Here is a 27,910-nt window from a genome sequence, read left to right as displayed (position 1 = left end):
AACCAATAAACATTTCTCTAAGTAATTCAAGGTGTACTTTTGCATATGATTTTGAAATAAACTGAAAAGAACTACATCTCATTTCTTTAAATACAAGAAGCTGCTGAGACAAAAAAGGGGAGAAAGAAGTAGGATGGGGCAGAAAGGAAGGTTAGACCAAACTCTAGATTTAGAACCTTCCTCCACTCAGCAAGAGTCTATCTTTCCTCTCTGTGGCCTACCCACTGCATTATTATTAAAACTCATTAAAACTATGACAGAGTACAAAGGAAGATGGGAGAAAGAGTGAAGCAACCCCTTTTCTCCTCCTGGAGCAACATACAGTATTGTTTGGTGCTCAGCCACTCAAAAAACCTATTACTAAAATTGACCCAGGCCAAATCTCTACCTACATTAGTGAATTAACTTTTAAATCCAACTTTCCAAGCTCTGCATTCTTCATATTTAGCTTCTTTGTCCATCAGTTGCCATTTTTACTCTTAGATGCCAGTTCAATAATTATATCTGCAACAGTGTTTAAAATACCAAAGCTTTAGGCAAATGTGAGGAGAATATAAGTGTTTGTACAGACATTTACTTTTCATTTCTTTTAAATTTTACCTTCCATACTCTCTGTCAAATCCAGAAAAATGGCCAGAATGTCCAGACAACCTGTATATTATGGTCAAATGATTCATTTGAATCGGGTTTTTTTTCATTGTTGTTGTCAAACTATTTTGATGGATTTTATTTTTTAATGTATATTGTCATAAGCTGTTTTGTTTCTTTTGTATCACAGCAAGAGAAATAGACATTTTAATAAAACAAGTAAAAACTCACGTTGAAGTGATGTGCATGAATGCTTACCACAAGAGCAAAGGGCCACAGAACCATAACCTTCAATTTGTGAGACTCCAAAGATGAGGAGCCCAAAAGGAGTGCTGGAGTGCTCCATCATAACAGCTCCTTCCTCTTTTCCCAGGTTTTGTTCAGCCCAAGAATATTCTGTGCCTGGGACTGGTGTCCACTGGATGTTTCCAATGGGTTCCTTCCCTAATTTGATGCCACTGGACTCTGAGGTTTTGGCTATGATGATAGCGTAACTATTGAACTGATTCATTCCATTAATGTAGTATGAGTTACAGTAGCTTGTCAAGGCTGGTAAATTGATAAGGAATGGGTCAACTGCTAGACCTCTATTATCAGCTCCTGTGAAAAAGTAGGCAACCTGGATTCCTGCATCAGCAGAGAGGTACAATGGATGAGAACCTTGCACCTGAAATGAGACAACTTCCCCTGCCATCATGTTACGGGAATCTTCTTTGGGCCCAGACTGGTATTTTATCAGCGTAGCTTGGGAAGCAATTACAAACACCATGTCAAATGTCTTCTGCAAGGATAAGGGAGGGATAATGAAGGCCTTTCCCCAGCTGGAAACAGGTAGGAGTTGTTCAACAACATGATCGCATGCTGTGTTTTTCACAGCACAGTTGTGCCCACTCAGAATAGCCACAGGTTCTGTGGATTCGACTCTAGTGCCAGATAAATCATCTGAACTTTGGATCTGGATTGCTTGGAAGGCTTCCAGGTCAACAGCAAGCCTGCTTCCTCCAGTATAGGTCTGCCCTTTGAATATCACAGTGCCTGTCAAATGAATGTCAACTCTAGTAGAGGTTTGATAGGCTACAACAGCAAATTCCTTGAATGTTCCTGATATATCCCCTGGTGGGGTTATCACATAATACTGTGTGCCAAGCTGCTGGACTGGATACACTACTGTGGCACCAGGTGAGTAGCCCTTGTAACTGAGGGAGAATACTGAAATGTCTTTGTCAGATTGTATCAGCACAGTTGCATCAAAGATGTCTGTTCCAACCATCTCTACAGAGGTAGGGAGTTCCACTGACACCATCTGTCCCTCATTAACTGCAATAGTTCTCTGAAACATAGGGATTTTAACTGTTACTGTGACTGAGGTTGCAGGATGATGCCCAGTAATAAGCAGCACAAGCCTAGTATTTTGTACAGGTTGCCAGTTGTGAAGAAATACTGTGACAAATTCCTTCCCCTTCGAACTTGCTGCACAAGAGCCTAAATGGAAAGAAAGAATGGGATTATTAGGTAAATGGCAATTATCATTATCAGATTTTTAGGAGAACAACATGTACAAGGAAAGATTAATGTTTGAGGCTTTGCTAGTGTACAAGAGAGAAATCATTTGCATTGCACTTTTCAAGTGCCACAATACAAGGAGAAAGCCTTCTCAGTTTTGCTGCTCCATTTATGAAATGATATTCTAGTGAAGATGCAAGTGACACCAGGATTGTAGAAGTTTTGATGTCATCTCCTTTTTTATTTCCAAACTTACTGGTTTGATCTCTTTCATGGGGGAAGGATGTTTTCTTTGCTTTCCTCCATATTTTGGAGTTTTTGTTTTCTTCATTATATTGCATTGGTTTACTATATTGATCCACTGTCCTGATCTTTGTAAGGGTGACTTTTAAGTGGGATGGATGGATGGATGGATAGATAGATAGATAGATAGATAGATAGATAGATAGATAGATAGATGGTCTAGGACCATCTTGCAGACAAAAAGAAAAACTGCTTTTTGTTCTCATGTGTGAGAATAAGACAATGAAGAATTTGCATCCTTCATATCAGCCTAAGTAAGTGAATGTCTCTTCAAAGATACAGCCCAGTTAGTCTGTAGAATCAGTATGTGAAAGATCTTGCAGCACCTTTGAGACTAACTGAAAGAAAGAAGTTGGGAGCATGAGCTTTAATGGATTTACATCTACTTTGTTATCCTTACCAAGGCAATCCATGATGCCATCTCGGATCTCACAAATTTCATCAGCAGCACATCTGTGGGTCTGGCAAGTCACTCCCTGGCCTGGGATACAGTGGCAACGCTCCTGGCACTTGTTCAGTAGAACTTGTTCATTAGGCTGGTGGGAGAAATAATAAAGCAATCATACTGATGAGAGTGTGTGCAGATGAAAATTCACATAAATCATTAGGCAAGATGGAGCCAATTCACTCGAAGCTTTGCTAGTGTATATGTTGAGTCCTGAAGGAGCTAGACTACACTTACTGCACTTAGGCCTATTACAGACTGCTAAAATAAAGCTGCTTCGGGTCTCTTTGGAGGTATGCTATTTAAATGATGCATGGGTCCTAAGAGTCCAGAAGTCGCGCCAAAGCCACACTCCATTCCTAAGCACTGGAGTGCAGCTTTGGTGCAGCTTCCGGATTCTTAGGATGCATACATCCTTTAAACAGCATACCTCCAAAGAGACCCGAAGCAGCTTTATTTTGGCAGTCTGTAACAGGCCTTAGTCAGCACTTCAATGCTGGAATCTTACTGGTGACTTACGTGGGCATAACCTGAGGCTGCATGTAGGCATGTCCTCTTTTGAAGCTGCAAAAGATATATTCATTACCTTCTTGTGTAAAACCCATCTTCCCCACTCAGGCAGCATTCATGTGCCTAGACTGGGTTCCCATGGCTTCTTACTGGCTGTGGTGGAAGGAAGGAAGAATTGCATAGGCAATACCTGGCTAGGTTACAGTTTGCCACTGGGTGAAGAAAGCTGACCTCACCCTCTCAAATCTCCAGTTAGTCAATGAAGATACATGAGGGTGACTTCAGCTCTATCCGCCTGGCTGCCTATTTGCCTTTTGCTTTCTTCTCCCCATCCAGTAAATGGCTACAGCAGCACTCTGTGCTTCCGGATGCACCCTTCCAGGAGGTGAGAGAGCTAAGGAATGGTACAGATGAAGCATTACCCTCTGCATCATCATCATCATGATCATCCCCCAGTTCAGGATTCAAGGTAACAACAGATTTTAATAACAGTTGAAAATTCATAAAATACAAAAGTTAAAAGGGGATTAAACTGTCAAAGTTATAACCAGCTAAAAACATAAACCATAACACCACACACCCCATCGACAAACCATCACTGACATCCAAGAAAAGGGAAGAAAATGGCTCCTATTCATTGGATGCTGAAAAATTCTAAATTTCATTGGAACAGAGGTCCAAAAATTCCAAATTGGGATAGCCCATAAAAAAATGTATGGAGCTGAGGAAAGTATAGACACTTAGAAGGAAACATTCCTGATCTGATTCAAAATAACAGCAACACAAGAGGAAGCTGGGGCAATAAGATTGCAAAGATCAGTTTACCTTGTAATAATGTCCATTCTTGAAACACCCACAACTTTCTTCAGGAACACAGTCAATGCCATCAAAGAAATAGCCATCATTACACTGACAGCCCTCTGCACAGGTCTCTGGACATACTCTGAAGTCAGTAATCCTGGCACAGTTGGTAGAGCAGAGATCAGAACAAACCTCATAGTGACTGTTGGCTGGACAGCTAAGAGCTAAACAAACAAACAAACAAACATATCAGATGAAAAGACTCCCAGGATGACTGGGGTCCAAAACATATTGCAGAAATAATCCAGTTTCAGACTGCTTTAACTGTCCTGGTTTAGTGCTAGGGAATCCTGGGAATTGTAATTTATTGTGGCACTGGAACTCCCTGACAAAGAAGATTAAATTTCTCACAAATCAAATTTTAAAAAATCAAAAGTTTGGACAAATTTTCTTCATTTTAAAATCATTAGAATATTCTAGTCTTATACTTGTAGAGAGCTACTCAATACTTCTGACAGCTATTGCACTGTGAGGGCATTTGTAGAATAAAAATAAGAGATCCTATTATGTCCCAAGGAAAAAGGGATGCTGCTGCCATTTCATTTCTCAGCATACACCTGCCACCCAGTCTGGATAACTTACGACAGAATGATGGACTCCTCCAATGATCAACAGAGACCCTGGCTTCTTGGCAGGCAGACACATAGCTCTGGATGTTCTGGCACAAGGCTGGGCTGTCCCCATTGCTCATGCACAGATCATAGACACAGTTATTGAAGTACACAGTGGGGTCCACCTGGCTGTGGCAAGCTCTGAAGGGGCCATCAATGGCAGTGAGGACCCCACAGTAGTTGTGCTGCTTGAAAACATCCTTCTTCCTTCCCTCACAGACTGGGCAGCTACTCCCAGAGCATCCAGGTGAGCAGGATGTATCTTTTCCAGTAGTCCCAACCTTCCAGGCAGCTCCAAATGCAGTTGCATTAGAGATTACAATTCCATTGGGGAGGAAGAACTCATCATCCTTCTGCCCATTGTAATTCCCACAAAGGCCACGCACCTGGCCTTGGTAAGTGCCTGGGATGGTGATTGTCATGTGGTAGACCAAGTCATAGCCCACAGTGAGGCCAAAGTCAGTTTCTATCAAGACTTTCATGCCATGCTGATAGGCTTTCAGCCTTCCTTCTGAATGGATCATAGGAAGGAGCTGGAACACTTCATTCACCTTTGAGAAAGAAGAAGATTCACCTATTATATTAAAGTTGTTTTGAGAAGAAGCCATGTTTGATTGAGCACGTTATTTTATCTGCATTCTGGTCCTTCTAATATCAAATTAAAATAAGCTATTCAGTTCATATTGGTAGCTTTTTGTTTATGTCATTCAATTGTGATTTGTTGTTGTTAACTGCCCCTGAATTGCCTGCGACTCATGGCAACCCTGTGGATGAGATATTTCCAAGACCCCCGTCCCTCACCATATGCTTAGGTCCTCTAGATTCAGATTTGTGGCCTCCCTGACTGAGTCCATCCATCTGGTGTGCAGTCTTCCTCTTTATCTATTGCCTTCCACCCTCTTAGATGATCACCCTTTCAAGTGATACTTTCTCATGATGTGGCCAAAGTACAACAGCATTATCTAAAATATACACTGAAAGAGTTGGAGGGAAATCTACAATTCTGTGGAAAATAAATCATGCATACTCAGCTACAATGCAATTTGGTGGCCATAGAAAATGCCCAGAGGAGACATCTATCTTCCACTCATTTATGGCAGGACACTTACCAGCTGCTTGAACAGAAGGAACAACTAAATAAAGGGCCATCCAAATATTTTGGATTTGAATCTCCAAAAACCCTGGTCAGCATGGTCAATGATTAAAAAATGTTGAGACTAGCACTCCAAAGTATCTGGAAAGTCTAAGATTCCCAACCGCAAAGGCTAAAGGCCTAAAATGAACTGTTTCTTAGCAGCCCAAACTCACCTTCACCTGTCCTGGTTTGTTCTGCACTAGAGTCACTGTGACACCGTACACCATGAGAGAGATGACCTTGGTAACTGAGCCCTTCCCATCACCATTGGACTCATTCTCCACATTCACTGCGAATGGAGTCAGTCTCTCATCATCTGTACTAGTTGTAGCCAAGGTGTATGCACAGGTCCCTTGGAAATTAAAGTACAGCCCATCAAAGGAAAGATAGTGAGGGTTGCCAAAAACTGAGCAGGTAGCGTTGCCAGTCGGGTGACATTTCTGGATGCCATCAAGCAACCTGCATTCTTCATCAGGCCCACAGGAGATAGCTTCACACTTCACGCTCCCTCCAGGCTGGCACAGACAACGCTTCTGGCATGTTGGGTAGAAAGTCTCTCCTGCCAAGTAATAGTGATCCTGATAGAGGCATCCACACTGGGACATGGGGACGCACTGGTCGCCACTCAGCACAAAGTCCTCATTGCAAACACAGCCTTCCTGGCATTTGGATGAACAAGGGAGTGGGACAGAGATGCTGCCACAAGTACTCTGGGCACAGCTGCGAGCACAGAGCTCATAGTGGCTATTCAGGCCACATGAAATACCTGGAAATTGGAAAGAACAGTAAAAGTAAAAAGACAGGGGAAGATCTAAGATGGTAAATCAATCACTCATTCCAGGTTGGCATGTTAAAAATGAGTGTATAAAGATTGCATGGACTTAATTTGAAAGCAACTTTCAGACTGAGAGCAAGCCTTTAGTGTACTGCTTGCATTTGATTTCATGTGCAGATTTTCTCTTCAGAGTTGCTAGCCTTTAACCTTGCAAATAATAAAATGGCACTGGAATAATAAAATGTTTCTCTTTCAATTATTTTTTTTAAAAAATCATGATTCCCGTACTTTGAAAAACATATTGTGCTTTTTTGAACACATAATGACTATGCACTCTTTCACCCAGAAAATCTACTCAATACAGTTTGCACTTACTGCAAAAGGTGTCAGATCTCCAAGCCTCAAGAGTTGCCCCAGTTGCCTGACAGGCTGCTGCATAGTTGGTGATGGCCTGGCAGATCACAGCTTGTTGGCCTTTGAAGAAGCAGGAATCATACACACAATCTTGGAAGTATTCTTCAGGATCAATTCTGCTGTGACACTCTTGGAAGGGACCTCTCTTGGACAGGATGAGCCCACAGTCCCTCCCAAGACGCCGCTGGCGGCTTGTAAGGGTTGACAGCCCAGCACACTCTTCTTTGTCCAGTTCAGTACAGCCTGGTACCTCCCGTATTTTCCAGCTCTGACCAAAAGCTGATGGATTCAGGGTCACTTCTCTATCTTTCATGATCATCTCAGCAAGTTTGTTGCCATTGAAGTTCCCACAGAGACCACAAAGGGCACTGGCATAAGAGCTGGGCACTGTTACAGTGACACGGCTTTGCCAATCAAAGGTGACTGTCAGGTGGAAATAAGTCTGAACAACTGCCTCTTGCCCTGTCCTATAGATGAGCATCTTCCCGTTTCCAGTTCTGTAAGGCAGGTTGGTCAAAAAGCCATTCACCTACAATTATTCGCAAAGAAAGAGATGGGAATTTCAGGTGAGTCTTTGTAATGCAGGGAATGCCCAGAACATAAAGGAAAACAAAACATATCAGTGGAATAATTTAAGCTCATTTTATCTCCTCTGGTGGACACAGTTATTTCAGTTAACAGCCTTCATATTTCTTTGTAAGAGATTTTTGCTTGGCTGGAAGTTTGCTGCAGTCCAAAAGAAAGCAGTTCTAACTTTTCTAACTTGTTTCCCCACTGTCTGGAACCATCAAAATAAAAATGGCATATGTCAATCTTTTTCTCTTCACTGTCTCTGCTTTCAGACAAGATCCTTGCAAATTCAGACATGGTTGGCATGAACCACAGTATAAGCACCTTTGGGAAGTGATATCACACAAACACAGATACAGGCAGCCAAGAGCAGGCTCTTCCCAAATGAGGACAAAGGTTATTATCACTGGTCTTTCTAAATTTATTTACTTTTGGGAATAATAGATAAAGAGATGGGGAAATCTGAAGGAAAGAAAAGATTTTATTTGTTGATTGGGGCCAGAATAATATATGCAGCAAACTGGAAAACTGACAAGATACCTCAATTATTGGAATGGTTTGAAAAAATTGTTGACTACATAGAAATGGAAAAATTGACACATCTTTTAAAAAATAAATCTATTAATAGGTTTAATGAAGAATGGTTGCCAACTGTGAAAATAGTGCAGGATAAGTTACTGGAGTGTATAAGATAAAATAGAATTAAGAAATTGGATATAATTCTACAGTACAAATTTAGTAGATACAAATATTTGCTGGATAAAGTTGGAAGGTTTTCTTTTGGTCGAAATAAAAGAATTTGTTTAAATATATTGATATAAGTTAAACTGGTAGTAATGTGGATACAAGATGTCTTAAATGATGGATCAGTTCAACGTTAACTGCACCCTGACATGAAAGGAGACCAGGACAGACATACCTTCCTTCTTCTCATCTGCATTTTAAGCAGCAAACTAGATGTGGGTCCAGATTTCAGTTGTACATTTGGGGGGCATCTCTTACTGGATCTCAAAACAGAGCTCACTTGCTCTGCTCTCGTCTTAAATAAGGATGAAGAAGTGAAAGGGGGTTGGGGGGGGGGGGAGCCATTAAAAAGAGCTGCCTTTCCAAAAGGAAGACAATAAACTCACCATGACTTTCCCAGGGTGTTCTCTATTAATCACAATCACAGTTCCATCAAGCCTGATTTCCACCATTTTCAGGAAGGTTGCAGAATGGCTGATTTCATGGCTATTTTGGACAAGAACCTGGAAATCCACCAGATCTTTCCTCTTCTCACAGAGACCTGCCAACTGATATACACAGGTGCCCTGGAAGTCAAACCTTTGCCCATCAAAAGTACTGTAATGAGTGCCCCTTGAAGCATAGCAGGTGGCATAATCGGTGGGATAGCAATTCTGGATGCCATCCTCCACCCTGCACTGCTCCCCACTCCTGCAGCTGGCTGCCTGGCAGGTCACCCGTTTGGTCTCTGGGTCACAGGTGCAGCGCCTTGTGCAGCTGCCATCTCCCCATAATTGCTGCCCAGGAGAGAAGAGCTTCTCCTCAAAGAGGCACCCACAGTCAGCCCTGGGGATGCATTTCCCAGCATCCCAAACAAAGCCTTCATTGCACTGGCAGGTCTCCACACAAGGCAATGAGGCACAGCTGCTGGGAAGAGCCTCATCGTTGCAGGTCGTAGGACATGCAGGTCCACAGGCCTTGTATTGGCTGTTTGCAGGGCAGACGAAGGAGGCTGTGGAAGGAAGAAGACAAAAATAAGACAAAAGTTTTTAAAAGGCATCTTATAGTGAAAAGGCACATAGAGAGAGCTGCAGAAGTCCATAAGGGGATACCACACATGGGGATGTCTCCATTACAAGGGTCCCCCTTTGTTCTGATCCCACCCTTCCATTCAACCCCCTGGGAGACTCACAGCATCCAGTGGCCATTCTCCAGTCAGAAACAGCAATTCCCTCTTTCTGGCAAATTTCTGCATAGTTCTTTAGGGCTTCACACAGTACTTCCTTGAGGCCATCATTCATGCAGACGTCATAGACACAGTTTTCCAGGAAGATCTCAGGACTGATCACAGCATGGCATTGGCTGAATGGGCCACTCCCTCCTTTGGTGATCCAGCCACAGAATGGTTCTGCTTTATATTTGCTGGTTAGTTCTGGAGAGCAGCTTTTGCAACCCCCTGGGCAGTCATCCCAGCAGAACCTGTCTCCATCGTCCACCTTCCAGCTGCTCCCAAACTCCACTGGACTGGAGGCCAGGGCTCTACTGGGAGTGGTGAAGTCATCAGCAGGATCATTGTTGTAGTTCCCACAAAGGCCACACACACTGTCTGAAAACATCCTTGGTATTGTGATCACCAAAGAGTCATCCCAGTCATAGGAAATCTTCAAGGAGAAGTCAGTCTCCATAAGGATGCCACCCACACTCTGGTAGAGATGAAGTTTACCTTCATTCAGGGAGATGGGCAAGCGGGATTGCTGGTTATTCACCTGTGGGAGAGAATATGCACAATCAAGAGTTGATGAGTTTTATTTTCTTACAATGTCATATATTCTACTGAAGAAGATGGGTTTGGAGCTGGGATATTTTTTAATGGCACGTGGCTTTTAAATTCAATCTTTTTCAAAATAATTTATTTAAATAAAAAAAGTATGAGGATATTCATCCTTAGGACTGGAGCATGGCTTTGGCGCTGCTTCCAGCCTCTTAGGATGCATGCATCATTTAAACAGCATACCTCCAAAGTGACCTGAAGCAGCTTTATTTTGGCCTGTCTGTTCGGGCCCTATGTTGTTTAAATGTTGTATGTGTGATTTTATAGTTAATAACATTTATTTTAAAAAAGAAAAACATAAAAAGATTAACCAAAAGAAAATCAATGTGAAGCAATTCTAGGAAAGTTAAGGAGTGAGGAACCATTACACAGATGGGGCTGGAGAATCATGGCACCATGCAAAGTAGAAGAAAGTGGCAGAATTACTCATTGACAAAATGACATTTGGGAAAGTGAGAGTGAAATGGAAAATTGGTTGTCACCCTGACTTACCCTGACAAGTCCAATCTCATTTCTCATGACAGAGACTGTGATGTTGTAGACTGTGATAGTCACACAACCAAAATAAGAAACATGAAGATTGCCCTTGTTTTCATCCTTAGCCTCAATGTTGAAAGAAGGAAGAGCTGCATCCAGGCTGCAAGTCTTGGCAACAGTGTAGGTACAGGTGCCCATGAAGTCAAAGTTCCTCCCATCAAAGGTGTGATAATGGTGACCTCTCTGTGCCCAGCAAATGGATTCAGATTTTGCCACACAGAATGGGTGTCCCTCTATGACCTCACACTTTTCCTCCTTCCCACATTTGATCAAGCTGCACGAAGCAAGTGGGTCACCTAGAGAGGAACAATTCCAGGGCAATTCATTGTAAAACTACAAATATTCAGCCGTAAGGATGTATCATGTAAGTCAAAATATGAAAGATACTAACCCACCTATCTGCAAACCAAGGCACAGTTTAGCATATTTCAGCAATATGTTTGGGAAATTATCTCTGCATTGATTAAGGTGGTTATATTATCTCTCTTCTATAAATGGACTGATGGATAAATGTGTGTCTACCTGGGCCTTCAGGGACAGAGACAGATCTCGGCATTCTCAGAAGCTGTGAGTATAGTTCCCTATGCCTATGATCTTTTGAAATGAGAAATGTGCATTTGAAGCTCTGAATCCAGGCAGCTAAATTCTCACTTCTTTGCTCCACATGGTACCTGTCCTCTAGTTGATATTTTGACATTACTATCCAGAAGTTAGAAACCATCTCTTTTCACTATGTACAGCAGTCAGTTTAATAAGAATAGGCATGACAATTTCCAAAACATGACAGACAGTGCTTTTAGGAGGAAAATATTGATGGTAACTTTAACCACAAACAGTGATGGAACATATAAAGCTAATGTGATATAGTTCTAAGCTTTATATTTAATTCTCTTTTAAGGGGGGGGGATATTGTAATTTTATGTATTATATTGTATGTGGATGTTTTACTGTGAGATGCTCTGATTGTTTTGCTACAGAAGAGCGGGATATAAATAAAAGTTTTATTTTTATTATTTATTATATATTGTCTTTTTTTACTGTTTTTGTTTTACTGTTGTTTTGTAAAAATGTTCCCATCATTTCCAATTAGCATTAATTGTATTTCTTTTCCTTTTATAAAAAATCATTGTAAAGGTACAATTATACAGCAAGACAAGATGAGTAGGCATCATACTAAAACCACTAATAGTTGATTATTAATATGGTAGCTCATTAACATGATAGCTCATTTATATATTAACTCATTAATATCTTACACACGCACATGCACACACACACACATAAATACTGGCATATACTCACTGCATGAGCAAAGGGCCACAGAGCCATAGCCAGTGTATGATGATGCTCCAAAGACAAGGAGGCCAAAGGGAGTGCTGGGATGGTCCAAGGAGAGAGCACGATCCTCACTGGTCAAGCTATGTTCAGCCCAAGAATATTCTGTGCCTGGGACTGGTCTCCACTGGATGTTTCCAATGACTTTCTTCTTTAGCAAGATCCTGCTGGATTCTGAGGTTTTGGCTATGATGACTGCATAACTTTCAAACTGGCTCATTCCATCAATGTAGTATGAGTTGCAGTAACTTGTTAAAGCTGGGATATTGATGAGAAATGGGTCAAAAGTTATGTTTCCTCTTCGGACTCCAGTGAAGAAGAATGAAACCTGGATCCCAGCATCAGAAGAAATGTAAAGTGGTTGAGAACTTTCTATTTCAAACTCGATGACTTGTCCAGCCACCGAGTTAAAGAAATCTTCTTTGGGTCCCGACTGATACCTGATCAAAGTGTTTTGAGATGCAATCACATACACAATATCAAATGTGCTCTGGAAGGACAGAGGAGGCACAATGAAGGTGGTTCCCCAGCTGGAAACAGGCAAAAGCTGTTCAACAACATGGTCACAGTGTGTGTGTTTCACAGCACATCTGTGCCCACTCAAGACAGCCACAGGTGCATTGGATTCAACCCGGGTGCCTGATAAATTACCTAAGCTTTGGATCTGGACTGCTTGGAAGGCCTGGAGGTCAACAACAAGCCTGCTTCCTGCAAGATAAGGCCTTTCCTGGAATATTACATCCCCTTGCAGATAAATATCAACTCTAGTAGGAACTTCATGAGCCACCACTACAAATACTTTAAACCAGGGAACTGCTGGAGATACCACATAGTACAGTCTGCCCAGTTGATGTACTGGATACACCACTGTGGCCCCAACTGTTGCCCTCTTATAGTTATAAGAAAATACAGAGATATCCTTGCTTGCTTCTATCATCACAGTCCCATCAAAGATGTCGGTCCCCAGGACTTCTAAGGAGTCAGGGAGCTCAACTGATACCATCTGTCCCTTGTTAACAGAAACGGTTCTTTGGAATTTGGATTTGTTCACAGTCACTCTTACTGAAGTTGCAGCATGATGTCCAGTAATAAGCACTTCAAATTTATTATCAGGTCCAGCAGCCTCATTTTTACCATCAGAGTTAACTAGAAATGCTGTGACAAATTCCTTCCCTTTGGAACCTGCCATACAATAACCTGAGGAAAAGAAGAAAGAGGTTACAACATTAAAAATACATTTAAAAATACAATAAAATACAAAATTAATCCCTACCCAGTCCCCCATCCAGATGGTATCATTACTGCTGACAAGTAAAGCATGGGTCTTTTCAATCTCACATGGGTGTGTGACAGTTTCTTTAACAAGATGTCCCCATATGTCAAGACCTTCTTTTTCATGTCAAGGATGAGGGGGGAAATGAAATTGTTCAACATTCCTCACAGCTAGTGGAATTAAATGAATGACTGTTACCCTTCTTCATGCAGTCCATGACTCCAGCTTGGATCTCACAGGTTTCATCAGTGGCACAGCTGTGGGTCACACAGGTCACTCCCTGGCCTGGGATACAGTGGCAGCGCTCTTGACATTTGTCCAGGAGAACCTGTTCATTGGGCTGGTGGGAGTAATATAATAAAGTGATTAGAAATATGGGAATGGTGGAGAAAGAGAATAAATTATGCATTCTTGCTGCAATGCAGGATATTCAAAGGACTTTTCCTTCCCTGAAAGACAGCGTTGAGCATTTGTTTCAGCAGTGGACGACAACTCTAGAGACCAGGTTTTGATTCCCCACTCAGCCATGGAAACCCACTCAGTGACTTCTGGCAAGTCACACTTTCCCAGTCTCAGAGCAAGGTAAAGGCAAGATCAATCTGAACAAATCTTGCCTCAGAATAACCTGTGCAAGCATTACCTTAGGGCTGCCACAAGTCAGAACTGACCTGAAGGCACACTGCAATAAACCTATGAACCTGCTGAGCTCAAAGCTGAAAGAACTGGTTAGGCTGGGAGGTCCCTGTGCACAACACTTCATTTCTTTCCTTCACATTTCAAAGACAGAAGAAAAAGCTTGACTCCCGTAAAATGGATGCTGAGAAATTCTACAGCCAAGCAAGGTAAGACAAATGTATGATCAGAAGGACTACAAACAACAAAAAAGGTGGGAGAATATGTCCAGATGCCTATTGGTGGCTTCTGCTGGCATAACCTCTGCTTAATCCAGGACAAGTACCTCCTTGGATCTTTCTCATGGAGGCATCCAGAACCACTTCCCACCACACATTTGTCCCAGATATGGAAAAGCAGCCAGACAACCAATCAATTGTGAAGAAGGAGGAGGTGACCTCACTTCAGGCCACTACCTGAAGTACACTGATGGAGATTTATGCTCTGCCAATTTCCCAGTGGGACCATGGATGCAGTCGCCAAAGACAAGCCTACCTGGTAGTAGCGTCCATTCTTAAAGCATCCACAACTTTCTACAGGAACACAGCCAAGGCCATCGAAAAAGTATCCATCATTACACTGGCAGCCCTCTGCACAGGTCTCCGGACATTTTTGAGGGTCAGAAATCTTGGCACAGCTGGTGGAGCAGAGATTGGCACAAACTTCATAGTGACTGTTGGCTGGACAGCTGAGAGCTAAATTAGACGGAAACATGGATTAGTTAGATAACCCCTATATGAATGGGCAGGAAATTGGGGAGAAGGGGTAAATACAGTGGTCATCTGAAGAAGCTGAATGGTAAGCAATTCAAGTCTGATATATGGTCCAATAAATAAAATAATTCAAGTACTCACGGCAAAAAGATAGAGTTCTCCAGGGCTGGACAGACACTCCGGCCACTTGGCAGGCAGACACATAGCTCTGAATGCTCTGGCACAAGGCTGGGCTGTCCCCGTTGCTCAGGCACAGATCATAGACACAGTTACTGAGGTATACATTGGGGTCCACCTGGCTGTGGCAAGCTCTAAAGGGGCCATCCGTTGCAGTGAGGATCCCACAGTATGTACGTTGCTTGAAAATGTCCTTTTTTGTTTCCTCACAGACTTGGCAGCCACTCCCAGAACATTCATGTGAGCAGGATGTGTCTGTCCCAGGGATCAAAACTTCCCAGGCTGCCCCAAATGTAGCTACATCAGAAGTTGTCTTGCTATCAGAGAGAAGGAACTCATCATCTTTTATCCCATTGTAGTTGCCACATAGGCCTCGCATCTCATCCCGATAAGTGCCCGGGACAGTGACTATCATGTGGTAAACCAAGTCGTAGCCCACAGTGAGGCCAAAGTCTGTTTGTATCAAGACTTTCATGCCATGCTGGTAGACTCTAAGTTGTCCTTTGGAGATAGAAAGGGTCACAGGAAGAGGCTGGAATACACCATTCACCTAAGAGAAAAAGAATTGTATTGAGACAGGTTATTTTGTTTTTGAAAGCCATGTCTGATAGTCAGAAAACAATTGAAGAGACTTCTTGTTCTAAGAAATAATCAGAAGTAATAAGTCCCAAATCATGTAGGTATCTATAATGAGTTGCAGTTTGGGAGTAAAGAGGGTATAGTGCAGGCAAATTTGAAAAACAACCAAATGAATGGAGAAACCATTATTTTATTTGATATGAGAAATAATGCTTTCTAGTTACCTTTACCATATATTTTTAAAGAGAACTTCAAGCCTGCTTAGAAGCCCTTGCATTAGAACTTTTTATGCTTATGCTATTCTCTTACAGATTCTTAGGGTTTTATTGAAAATTGAGAACTCTCCCTGGAAGCCAGGATGATTAAACTGAGGCTGTCATATTTTGGGCACATCATGAGAAGGCATGGACCATTAGAAAAGACAATAATGCTAGGAAAGCTAGAAGGCAGAAGAAAGAGAGGGGGATGACATGCCATTTCAGTGGACTCAGTCAGAGAGGTCACAGGCCTGAGCCTGATAGACCTGAACAGAGTAGGGGAGAACAGAAGACTCATCTACAGGGTCACCATGATTTGAGATTGACTTGAGGGAGGTTAGCAACAACAGAGCAGACACAATAATGAGTAATATAAATAGTAATGGATTTATTCCAGGCAATTACTTCAAAGGGGTCATAAGAAGAGGTTGGAAAATGCTATTACCCTTGATAAAGAGGATCCCCCTGTTGTTATTCTGTTGTTCTGTGAAGTAGTCATGCTTATGGATAAGAGAACATAACAGTTTATTCCAACTGTTGCCTTTCACACCCAATTATAAAATAGCAGATAACAGGTGAGGAAGCTAAAACACAACCAGAATACCTTTGGCCCTCCAAATATTTTGGACACCAGTACCCAGAAAGGCCAGCCAGCCAGTTTGGCAAATAAAGAATTCTGGTAGCAGCACTTCAAAGTATCTGGAGAACCCATGATTCCCTACCACAAAGGCTAAAAGGTCTAAAATTAGCTGTTCCCTAGGAGCACAAACTCACCTTCACCTGTCCTGGTTTGTTCTGCACTAAAGTTACTGTGACACCATACACCATGAGAGAGATGGCCTTGGTAACTGAGCCCTTCCCATCACCATTGGACTCATTCTCCACATTCACTGTGAATGGAGGCAGTCTCTCATCTTCTGTACTAGTTGTAGCCAAGGTGTATGCACAGGTCCCTTGGAAATTAAAGTACAGCCCATCAAAGGAAAGATAGTGAGGGTTGCCAAAAACTGAGCAGGTAGCGTTGCCAGTCGGGTGACATTTCTGGATGCCATCAAGCAACCTGCATTCTTCATCAGGCCCACAGGAGATAGCTTCACACTTCACGCTCCCTCCAGGCTGGCACACACAACGCTTCTGGCATGTTGGGTAGAAAGTCTCTCCTGCCAAGTAATAGTGATCCTGATAGAGGCAGCCACACTGGGACATGGGGACGCACTGGTCGCCACTCAGCACAAAGTCCTCATTGCAAACACAGCCTTCCTGGCATTTGGATGAACAAGGGAGTGGGACAGAGATGCTGCCACAGGTATTCTGGGAACAATCCCGAGCACAGACCTCATAGTGGCTATTCGGGCCACAAGGCAGACCTGGCAATTGAAAAAGGAAAAGTGAGAAGAAGAATTAAACAGGTAAATCAATAAATAAATCCAGGACATCTTGCCAAATTCAATCAATTCAGAGCAGCATACCAACTGGGGCTAAAAGAGAAAAATAGATAAGAATGAGAGAAGAGAACTGTCTACATGATAGACAACAGATGGGTCAGAGGTCTCCTCCTGGTGTTCAGAGCCTGTTTATTGCTCTTAAATGGTGCCTAAAAATCTCCATCTACCCAAAACAAAGAATGTCAAGCTGGGACTATGTGGGACAGTGATTGAAAACAGTCCTGATAAGAGATGTCAATAATGGAGCCCATGAGTGCCCAAAAATGTATATGTTCTGTATCCAATGACTGGAAAGGAGTGTAAATGTTTGTATCCTATGTATCCAATCAATGTATGGTTTGTAAGTTCTTTGTTTGAATTCCTATAAAAAGGTATGTCACCTAATATACCTTTGCTTCAGGCTTTTAAATAAAACTGTTGAACTTTCATTCACTTCTGGGTCCTCCTGAATTGTCTTTCTGAAATATCTGCAAAAGGGACATATTCTGATATCATCTTTCAAACAGACAGCAAGGCTTCAGTTTATTACTCATATCTGGTTCCACTTTCTATCAAATCCACATTTCCACGCCACTTTTCTGTGGGAGCCTGAGTGTTTCTTAAACACATACATACATAGAATCTATAGTTCAGGTTGGGAATCATATGAGTTTTTGTACCATAATATAAAATTGCCCTAACTAGCATGGTAAGCAATGCTGGAAGATACAGTCCTACAAAGCATGGAAGGCAACATGATTCTCATCCCAACTAAATGCAGAGGAAAATCTTGTCTTCCTCTGTTCCTAGTCAAGAAATGTGTCCTTCTTCTTCCCTTTTCAAAGGTAGCTAATATGTTTCTTGTATAATATACTCCTGCCTTATACAAACTACATACAATTCTGTCCTCTTCTTCTTCTGCCTGACTGACTGATGCTAAACTCTAGAGTCAATTGGAGGTCAGTTATTGTCTCTCTAGGCTACTCCAGTACAGACTTTGTTGGGGAAGGGATTTAAATCAAGTCTGATTTGAAATGGCACACAAAGCACCTAGTGTTTCTTTATTTTTATTTTTCTTACACCTCATACCTATGCTCTCCTTCCCTAGAAAAACTACTCAGGACAGTTTGCACTTACTGCAGAAGAGGTCAGATCGCCAGGCATCAATGTTCACGCCAGCTGCCTGACAGGCTTCCGCATAGTTGGTGATGGCCTGGCAGATCACAGCTTGTTGACCTTTGAAGAAACAGGAATCATACACACAATCTTGGAAGTATTCCTCAGGATCAATTCTGCTGTGACACTCCTGAAAAGGGCCCCTGTTGGCTAGGATGAGCCCACATTCCCTCCCAAGTTGTCGCTGATGGGTCTCAATGGTGGACAGCCCAGAGCATTCTTCTTGGTCCATCTCAGAGCAGCCTGGTACCTCTCGCATTTTCCAGCTTTGACCAAAGGTTGATGGACTCAGAGCTACTCTCTTATCTTTTGTGGTCATCTCATCAAGTTTGTTGCCATTGAAGTTACCACAGAGACCACAAAGGGCACTGGCATAAGTGCTGGGCACTGTTATAGTGACCCGGTTTTGCCAGTCAAAGGTGACAGTCAGGCGAAAGTCAATCTGAACCACTGCATCTTGCCCTCTCCTATAGAGGAGGATTTTCCTGTTTCCAATGCTGTAAGGCAGGTGTGTCAACAAGCCATTTACCTAAGGCCATTCAGAAAGAGAGAGATGGGAATATTATACATGGTGAAGAAAATACAGAACATTTTCACATCATTTTTCTAGTGCCATGTTTATGTCAAACATCTGATAGCTCCATATAAAGACCAAACCATCACACCCTACCATTTGGTAGACAGTTTAGAATATGCATCAAATGTCCTTACTGACTGTAAATATTATAGTGGCTGGATGAAGGGGAAAATTAGATTATACAAAAGAGTGGGAAGTTAAATCTGTCATTTAAAGAAAGAAAGAACATAAACTCACTATGACTTTCCCAGGGTGTTCTCTATTAATCACAATCACTGTTCCATCAACAGTGATTTCCACCATCTTCGGGAAGGTTGCAGAATGGCTGATTTGATGGCTATTTTGGACAAGAATCTGGAAATCCACCAGATCTTTCCTCTTCTCACAGAGACCTGCCAACTGATATACACAGGTGCCCTGGAAGTCAAACCTTTGCCCATCAAAAGTACTGTAATGAGTGCCCCTTGAAGCATAGCAGGTGGCATAATCGGTGGGATAGCAATTCTGGATGCCATCCTCCACCCTGCACTGCTCCCCACTCCTGCAGCTGGCTGCCTGGCAGGTCACCCGTTTGGTCTCTGGGTCACAGGTGCAGTGCTTTGTGCAGCTGCCATCTTGCCAGAATTGCTCCCCAGGAGAGAAGAGCTTCTCCTCAAAGAGGCACCCACAGTCAGCCCTGGGGATGCATTTCCCAGCATCCCAAACAAAGCCTTCATTGCACTGGCAGGTCTCCACACAAGGCAATGAGGCACAGCTGCTGGGAAGAGCCTCATCGTTGCAGGTCGTAGGACATGCAGGTCCACAGGCCTTGTATTGGCTGTTTGCAGGGCAGACGAAGGAGGCTGTGGAAGGAAGAAGACAAAATAAGCCAAAAGTTTTTAAAAGGCATCTTCTAGTGAAAAGGCACATAGAGAGAACTGCAGAAGTCCATAAGGGGATACCACACATGGGAATGTCCCCATTACAAGGGTCCCCCTTTGTTCTGATCCCACCCTTCCATTCAACCCCTGGGAGACTCACAGCATCCAGTGGCCATTCTCCAGTCAGAAACAGCAATTCCCTCTTTCTGGCAAATTTCTGCATAGTTCTTTAGGGCTTCACACAGTACTTCCTTGAGGCCATCATTCATGCAGACGTCATAGACACAGTTTTCCAGGAAGATCTCAGGACTGATCACAGCATGGCATTGGCTGAATGGGCCGCTCCCTCCTTTGCTGATCCAGCCACAGAATGGTTCTGCTGTATATTTGCTGATTAGTTCTGGAGAGCAGCTTTTGCAACCCCCTGGGCAGTCATCCCAGCAGAACCTGTCTCCATCGTCCACCTTCCAGCTGCTCCCAAACTCCACTGGACTGGAGGCCAGGGCTCTACTGGGAGTGGTGAAGTCATCAGCAGGATCATTGTTGTAGTTCCCACAAAGGCCACACACACTGTCTGAAAACATCCTTGGTATTGTGATCACCAAAGAGTCATCCCAGTCATAGGAGACCTTCAGGGAGAAGTCAGTCCCCATCAGGATAGCACCCCCACTCTGGTAGAGACGGAGTTTCCCTTCATGCATGGAGATGGGCAAGCTGGATCGCTGGTTATTCACCTGTGGGAGAGAATAAGCACAACCAAGAGGCGTGGATGGCACCAACCTCTGTGATGCCAATGGACTTTCCTGCTGGAACTTTCTGAAGAGGACATCCACATAGTTCATACTGATTACATTTTCACTTGTAACTGGCAGTCATTTGAACAACCTCCAACATCAGTGTTAAAATCAGAATGCTAGTGTTTGTTCCTCTAAGCATGAATAGTTGTTTTATCATCAGATGAACATGAATGACAGGCAGTTCTCAGCAGGAAGTTCCAAAAGGGAGAAACTAATGCAAAACATGGAGCTGCAGAAGTAATTTCAGTTTGCAAAGAAAAAGAAAAGAAAAGAAATGTTCAGCTTGCAAAAAAAAAAAAAAAAAGAAGTAAACAGAAAGGTTAAAGGGATGGATGGTTCAGAATATGCCTGATTTTTTTCCAGCAAGAATTTAAAGAAAGGAAGAGCTGTTGCGAAATCAAAGCTTTCGATGTTATTGTCACAGCATAAGAACAAAACAGAAGCAAAGGGACTAGATTCAGATGTAATCAGTTTTGGAAGAAAATGTAACTAAGACGTCTGGAATAGCAAAATAGAAATATGTTTCTTTCCAGACTTGAAAGAATATTGGATATTAGTTTTCATCCTAAAGCCTGAGAAAGAGGAACCTTTGCAAGAGCTGTATCACATGCATGCAGCCCAAGCACCAGTGGTGTCATTATTCATAAAGAATGGGAAATAACGAAGTGTATTCTGGTGCAGTTACCCCTTAAAAATTGGAAAATCAGAAGAAATGAAATATCTTTGTCTTCATATCTTACCCTTACAAATCCAATCTCATTTCTGGTGATAGAGATGGTGATGTTATAGACAGTAACTCTCAGTAAACCAACATAAGAAACATGAGTATTGCCTCTGTATTCATTCTTGGCTTCAATGCTGAAGGAAGGAACATCCCCATCCAGGCTACAAGTCTTGGCAATGGTGTAGGTACAGCTGCCTCTGAAGTCAAAGTTCCTCCCATCAAAGGTGTGATAATGGCGATCTCCCTGGACCCAACAAATGGATTCAGACCCTGCCACACACACTGGACGTTTGTCTTGGATCTCACACATCTCCTCCTTCCTGCACTGGATCAAGCTGCATGAAGCAACTGGCTCACCTAGAAAGGAGCAACTGCTGTGTCATTGCATGGAATTATAGTCATTTACTTTAAAAGTGGAAATACTCCTAGATTCATAGAATCACAGAGTTGGAAGAGATGTTAGGGTCATCCAGTCCAACCCCTGCCATGCAGGAACTCACAATCAAAGCATGCCCGACAGATGGCCATCCAGCCTCTGTTTAAAGACCTCCAAAGAAGGAGACTCCATCTCTCTCCAATGCACTCTTTGAATGCATTGCGAGTTAAAGACAGCTCTGGACAATCTTTTCAGGTAGTTTGTACACCTCACATACAGGATCAGTGCTTGAATCTTTACACCAATGCTGCTCAAAGCATTGGTCTGTGAACCAGTGCCAGTTCACAGCAAGTGGACTGCACCAAGTTTCAAGGAAAGCAAGAAACAATTGAATCCAACGAGCATAAATACAATATCATTCACATTGGGGTGGGGATCCTGTACCCATATTAGATAGTTCAGAAATATTTCTGCACATATATAAGTAGACGTACATATCTTGTTAGATTGCAACTGCATTCCTTGCCACTGGCTATGTGACTCCAACATCTGGGGGGGTCATAGGTTCACTCCCCTGCCCTAAAACATCACACTATGCTCTTCATCTGCTTTTAATACATATATGAAAGAATGGTAACGAAAATAATTTAACCTCAGACTAAATCAGATACAGTCTTGTATATAGACTGTTGATCTCTACACAAGTAGAATTTTTTACATGTCCATTGAACACATGAGTCTGGCATAGTTTTGATCACGTCATGATATGTATATGTGTCATACAGGGGGTTGGGTGGAAATAAGGGATGTGCATTTTTAAAGGCTTTATGAAAGTCCTGATTCTACACAGAGTCATGGCATAGGACTGTGCTTTCTGAAAAAGATATTAGTTCTGCTTAATCATTTGTGAATACATGTTGAGTATTTGTTATCCAAAATGCTTGCAACCAGAAATGTTTGGGTGTTTGGATTTTTTATATTTTTGAGGGGATTTTGGAATAAAGGTAGAAATAGCATAGTACATACTGTATTTGCAAATCTGCAGAGAGACATGAGGCTGGATAGAGATATGGCTGGACATAGACACAAGAATCTGTGAAATGTCTGGAATCCAAGCATAATGCTTAGTGCAAATCCAAACCTCTCACCATTTCAAATGCCTTCTCATCTCTCTCCATCTTGCATATTTCTCACCTCTCTCTCTAGTATTGTGTCTCTCTTCAGCCATGTAAATACAGTATGCACTATGCTACTTGTATTCAAAAATCCAAAATATTCCAAAATTGAAGCCTCAAAACATCATGTTGGTGTTCAAAAGGTTTCAGATTTTCAGATTAGAGACACTCAACCTCCACAAGTAGTTCAACTACATAGGATGCATTTCAAAAGATTTCCTCTACCCAGCAAGAATACTCTTTTGAAATTTGCAATAAAAATGCTGGTGGAAGCACCAAGGTGTATTTTAAATAGTTATAGATGCCAATTTTATCACACTGACAGACAGACAATTGCATTTAAAATAAATTCAGTGCCTATTGGAATGACAGAATTGGCATCCAAGTCTAATAGTGAAACTATTAATTCACTGGGGGGAAATACCCTGGACGTTTTGTATACAGAATACTTACCAGTGGTGCAAACTGCCATTGAACCAGAGCCATCGTTCTGTGAGACTCCAAGGATGAAAAGCCCAAAAGGAGTACTGGGATGTTCTAGGGAGAATACATCTGCTGTTTTGCTCAAACTGTGTTCAGCCCAAGAATATTCTGTGTCTGGGATTGGTCTCCACTGAAGGGTTCCAATGCCTTCCTTCTCTAACATGATCCCACTGGATTCTGAGGTTTTGGCTATGATGACAGCAAATCTGTCATACTGACTCATTCCGCAAGTGTTGTGGGACACACAATAGCTTGTTACTGCAGGAATGTTTATGAGAGAAGAGCCATAGTCTTGATCCGCAGCACCAACAGCAGAGAAAAGGACCTGGATTCCATTGTTAGCCGAAATGTACATTGGTTCAGAAGACTGATGGTCCAACTGGAGAACTTGTCCAGCTTCCATGTCCTGGGACTTCTCTATATGGCCATGTTGGTATTTGATAAAAGTGTTTTGAGAGGCTACTACATACACAGTGCCATGTCTATTTTGGAACGACAACAGAGGGACAATGAAGAAAGAACCCCAACTGGGGGTGGGCAAGAGTTGTTCAACAACATGGTCACAGGCTTTATTGTCCTGAGCACAGCTGTGTCCACTCAAAACAGCCACTGGTTCATTCGATTCAACTTTGGTGCCAGTCAAATCATCTGAGCTTTGGAGCTGGATTGCTTGGAAGGCTTCAAGGTGAGCAACAAGCCTGCTTCCAGAAGGATAACCATTGCCTTTGTATGTCACAGCCCCTGTCAGGGAAATATTTATTCTGGTGGAAGTTTCATAGGCTACAACCACAAATTCCTTGAAAGTATTTGCTTTGTCACCCACTGGGGTTACTACATAATATAGTGTGCCAAGCTGCTGAACTGGATAAAGTACTGTACTACCAACAGAAGACCCATCATGGCTGCGAGCCAAGATGGAGATATCCTTATCAGCTTCGATTAACACAGTCCCATCAAAGAGCTCAGTCCCCAACAATTCTATGGTGTTAGGAAGCTTTATTGTCACTGTCCGCCCTTCATTGAGAGGGAAGGTTCTCCGATACATAGATTTACCTATTGTAACTCTCACCATGGTTTTAGGAGAATAGCCAGTAATAAGGAGTTCATGCTTAGCACTGGGTTCATTTGCAAGGTTTTTCTGATTGTTTTGCATGAAAGCTGTGACAAATGTTTTCCCACGAGAACTTGCTACCTGAGACCCTGGAAGAAACAACGGAGAGATTATTCAGAAAGGGACTGACCATAATACCGCACATTCAAGAATGATGCAGCCACATTTGAAATACAGGAGAGACACATGTCTAAAACACACTGCAGAAACAGTCCAGTTTGAAACTGCTTTAACTGCCCTGGCTCAGTGCTAGGTAATCCTGAGAATTGTAGTTTATTGTGACACCAGTGCTCTCTGACAAAGAAGGCTAAATATCTCAATAAACTACAGTTTCCAGAATAACCTAGCATTAAGTCAGGGCAGTTAAAGAGGTCACAAACTGGGTTATTTCTCTAGTGTGTATTGGACCTCAGTTTGCATGGCCCCAATGTATAAACATCAGGTCCCCACTTTCCTTCCTTGTTATATATCACATAAAAAGTGGGAAGTTCTGTTCAGATACAGATTTTTTGTTTTAATGCATAGACATACACACCAAAGAAGAGGCACACTCGCTGAATAGTCATTTTAAAAATAAAAGAGCACTTTCCAGCCCAGTTTACTTACCACATAATTGTGCCAAACCAGCCAAGAGGAACACAATCCTCTTCATAGCCATGGCTGCACACCAAAAAAAGAAAGGAAAATCATATTAACATAAAAACATATCATGATTTGGACAACTTGTTGTGAAAACAGGGAGCCCTGGTGGCGCAGTGGTTAAATGCCTGTACTGCAGCCATTCACTCAAGACCACAAGGTTGCGAGTTCAAGACCAGCAAAAGGGCCCAAGCTCGACTCAGCCTTGCATCTTTCCGAGGTCGCTAAAATGAGTACCCAGACTGTTGGGGGCAAATTAGCTTACTTGCTAATTAGCTTACTTGCTGTTCACCGCTATGATCTTTGGAATAGCGGTATATAAATAAAACATATTATTATTATTATTATTATTATTATTATTATTATTAAAACTTACATAAGTGTTGACCTACCAATTCCCATTAACTCAGTGGGTCTGTTCTACAGTCTCCCCTCTTTTTTCACAGAGATCCATTCTGGACCCCCTCGCAAAAATGGAGCTTCGCCTATACTCAAGCCCTATTGGCTTGAATAGAGATGTGCGTGTGCAGGCGCATGCAGATGTATGCCATGGGCATGTGCCCCATTCATTCTTCCTGCGTTCATCCCTTGTGCATAAGCAAGGGATGCGAGTCCAAAGACCACGAAAATGGAGGAAGGACTGTATTTGGAAATAACCACCAGATTGAAGCTTGTGTGTCTGTCAGTCTGTCTTTCTGTCTGTCTGCTTTTATGTCTACATAATTATATAGATTTTATAAAGGGGGTGCTACAACTGTCCAAATTTGGCAGGACATTCCAATTAATCCCCCATTGTCTCACTTTTTCAGCTGCTTGTAAAATGTTGCAGTTTCTCTCTCTTCTCCCTACTTTCCCCCTTTGTCCTCATCTTACTTCAGTTGCTGCAAATGGACTCCAAAGTGCAAAAGAAGTTATGATTATCCTATGAATGCAGAGAAGAGGATCTTGCCCAGTGTCTTGTCCACATTAATAACTTTTGCCATCTTGACTACACTGTGATGTTAATTGGCCACGTGGGTAACAATTTTCATCTTATGTTGGAGAGTATGGATCATATTCCTAAAAGCTTGAGCCTTAACGGTCTCTTTTGATTAACCTGTTATATCCACTAATTCACATTGGAGAAGGGGCTCCCCCAGATTAAGTGCAACCATTGCAGCTTCAGCAACATTACTTGCAGCTGGCAACATTATTTATAAGTCTGCATTTAAAAAGAAATCATCAACAGAATAGAAAATGACAATTTCATGTTCATTGCAGAGCAAAAGGTACAGAGAATCGGCAAGCTATTTTCGCAGCAGCAGCAACAGATGGAGATTCTTCTTAATTAGAATTATTGGCCCCTGATTGAGAAAGATTGCTGGAATCAAAGGGTTGTTGCTTACCTTTAACTATTAGGGATACCTCTGTCACAACTTTCCTTCAGTGGGTCCCATGGCAGGAATAAAAGCAGGTCATCACTAAAATAGAATAAAATAAAAAACATTCAAGATGGCATGCATGGTTTTCCTGCTTCTCTTCCCACCCTTTGTCTTCACAAAAACCCTGTGAGCTTAAGCAAGCTAAAGATCCCCCAATGAGTTATCTAGTTTTAGTTTTATTATAGGGGGATAAGGGGGTTATGTAATTTATATTTATGTATGTATTGTATATGTCGTTGATGTGTTTTATTGTTGTAACCCGCTTCAATCCTTTCGGGAGAGGTGGGCTATAAATAAAATTATTTATTTATTTATTTATTTATTTATTTATTTATTTATTTATTTATTTCAGCAGGTGCAAGAATCTCCCTTGTCCCAACTGAACACTTTAACTACTACTCCACTATTTTACTCCACTACTTTACCTTTTCTTTTACTACTTTGCCCTTGGTTAGCTTGCAGTTCAGCAAAAGCAGCTCATTGGCTTCACAAAACACAATCCAGAGGAGTCTCTTACCTTTAATCTAGTAGATCTGCCTTTGAGCCACAGACCTGTCTGTGCTCCCTCTCTGTTTTCAGTTGCTCTCTCTCTCCTTTTGTAGAGAAAAAGGTCAAAGCCTTACAACAGTTTCCACAGAACTGCCTATAATTCCAAAGGTTAGCTTGGTTTATTGGCAGGGCAAATGCAAGAAATAAGCCAAAACCATACAAGCTGTCCCTGACTTTGCCAAAGGTAGTGGAATCTCCCTCCTTGGAGGCTTTTAAACAGAGACTGGATGGCCATCTGTCGGGGATGTTTTGATTTAGATTTCCTGCATGGCAGAATGAAGTTGGACTGGATGGCCCTTGTGGTCTCTTCCAACTCTATGATTCTATGAGCACAGCAGACCCTCCAATGAAGATATATCAGAACCAAGCAACATCAGAGAGTGATCAACGTGGCAAAAGTTATTAATGATGAAGACCATACAAGTTAGGAGAGGCTGCAGCAGTTTGCTTTTGCCTGTTTCAGCATCGAAACAGCAGCTGTCTACTACTTTCACCCTAAAAAATTAAAAACCCTCTTCTTGAGCTTTATGTATGTTTGCTGCCAATCCTGCTATAACCAGAGCTGGGGTATCGCTGGTCTTCCGGATAATTTGGAATATAAAGCATATAATGCCTTAACACTGGCCATTGTAGCTGGGTATTTGTCCAAAATATATGATGTCCCCGCTCCTAGAGTTCCCAGGTCAGAAGTTTCCCAGACCTCATCGTTTTAAGTCCAAAACATGAGACCTAGTACTAGGCCCTGATGGTGTTACAAAGCATGATGTATTAAGCATCGACCATAGC

At 42.2% G+C, this 27,910-nt stretch overlaps 1 protein-coding gene and 1 pseudogene across 1 annotated transcript in view; both read right to left on the bottom strand.

Annotated features, from left to right (window-relative positions):
- The window catches only part of LOC149304887 (IgGFc-binding protein-like), a 31,312-nt gene extending 10,762 nt beyond the window's left edge, over positions 1–20,550 (bottom strand). The window contains exons 1-17 of the mRNA XM_089479149.1: positions 20,010–20,550; positions 19,227–19,831; positions 18,374–18,941; positions 16,587–17,179; positions 14,941–15,526; positions 14,582–14,781; positions 13,613–13,754; positions 12,109–13,338; positions 10,762–11,102; positions 9,631–10,204; positions 8,846–9,450; positions 7,107–7,674; positions 6,130–6,722; positions 4,793–5,372; positions 4,175–4,374; positions 2,795–2,930; positions 847–2,070 (exon numbers count right to left, since the gene is read on the bottom strand). Coding sequence (XP_089335275.1) covers positions 847–2,070; positions 2,795–2,930; positions 4,175–4,374; positions 4,793–5,372; positions 6,130–6,722; positions 7,107–7,674; positions 8,846–9,450; positions 9,631–10,204; positions 10,762–11,102; positions 12,109–13,338; positions 13,613–13,754; positions 14,582–14,781; positions 14,941–15,526; positions 16,587–17,179; positions 18,374–18,941; positions 19,227–19,831; positions 20,010–20,550 — 9,286 coding nt within the window. The remainder of the gene's footprint in view (positions 1–846; positions 2,071–2,794; positions 2,931–4,174; positions 4,375–4,792; positions 5,373–6,129; positions 6,723–7,106; positions 7,675–8,845; positions 9,451–9,630; positions 10,205–10,761; positions 11,103–12,108; positions 13,339–13,612; positions 13,755–14,581; positions 14,782–14,940; positions 15,527–16,586; positions 17,180–18,373; positions 18,942–19,226; positions 19,832–20,009) is intronic.
- Positions 20,551–20,575: 25 nt separating this feature from the next.
- Positions 20,576–25,173, bottom strand: LOC149304886 (peptidylaminoacyl-L/D-isomerase pseudogene; annotated as a pseudogene).
- Positions 25,174–27,910: the final 2,737 nt, after the last annotated feature.

This window comes from Sceloporus occidentalis, unplaced genomic scaffold (assembly GCF_023333645.1).
Source record: "Sceloporus occidentalis isolate IW3139 unplaced genomic scaffold, rSceOcc1.0.p SCAF_13, whole genome shotgun sequence".
Classification (NCBI taxonomy): Eukaryota; Metazoa; Chordata; class Lepidosauria; order Squamata; family Phrynosomatidae; genus Sceloporus; species Sceloporus occidentalis.
Note: the sequence above shows the minus strand (reverse complement) of the source record. Positions and strands in the feature narration are given on the sequence as shown.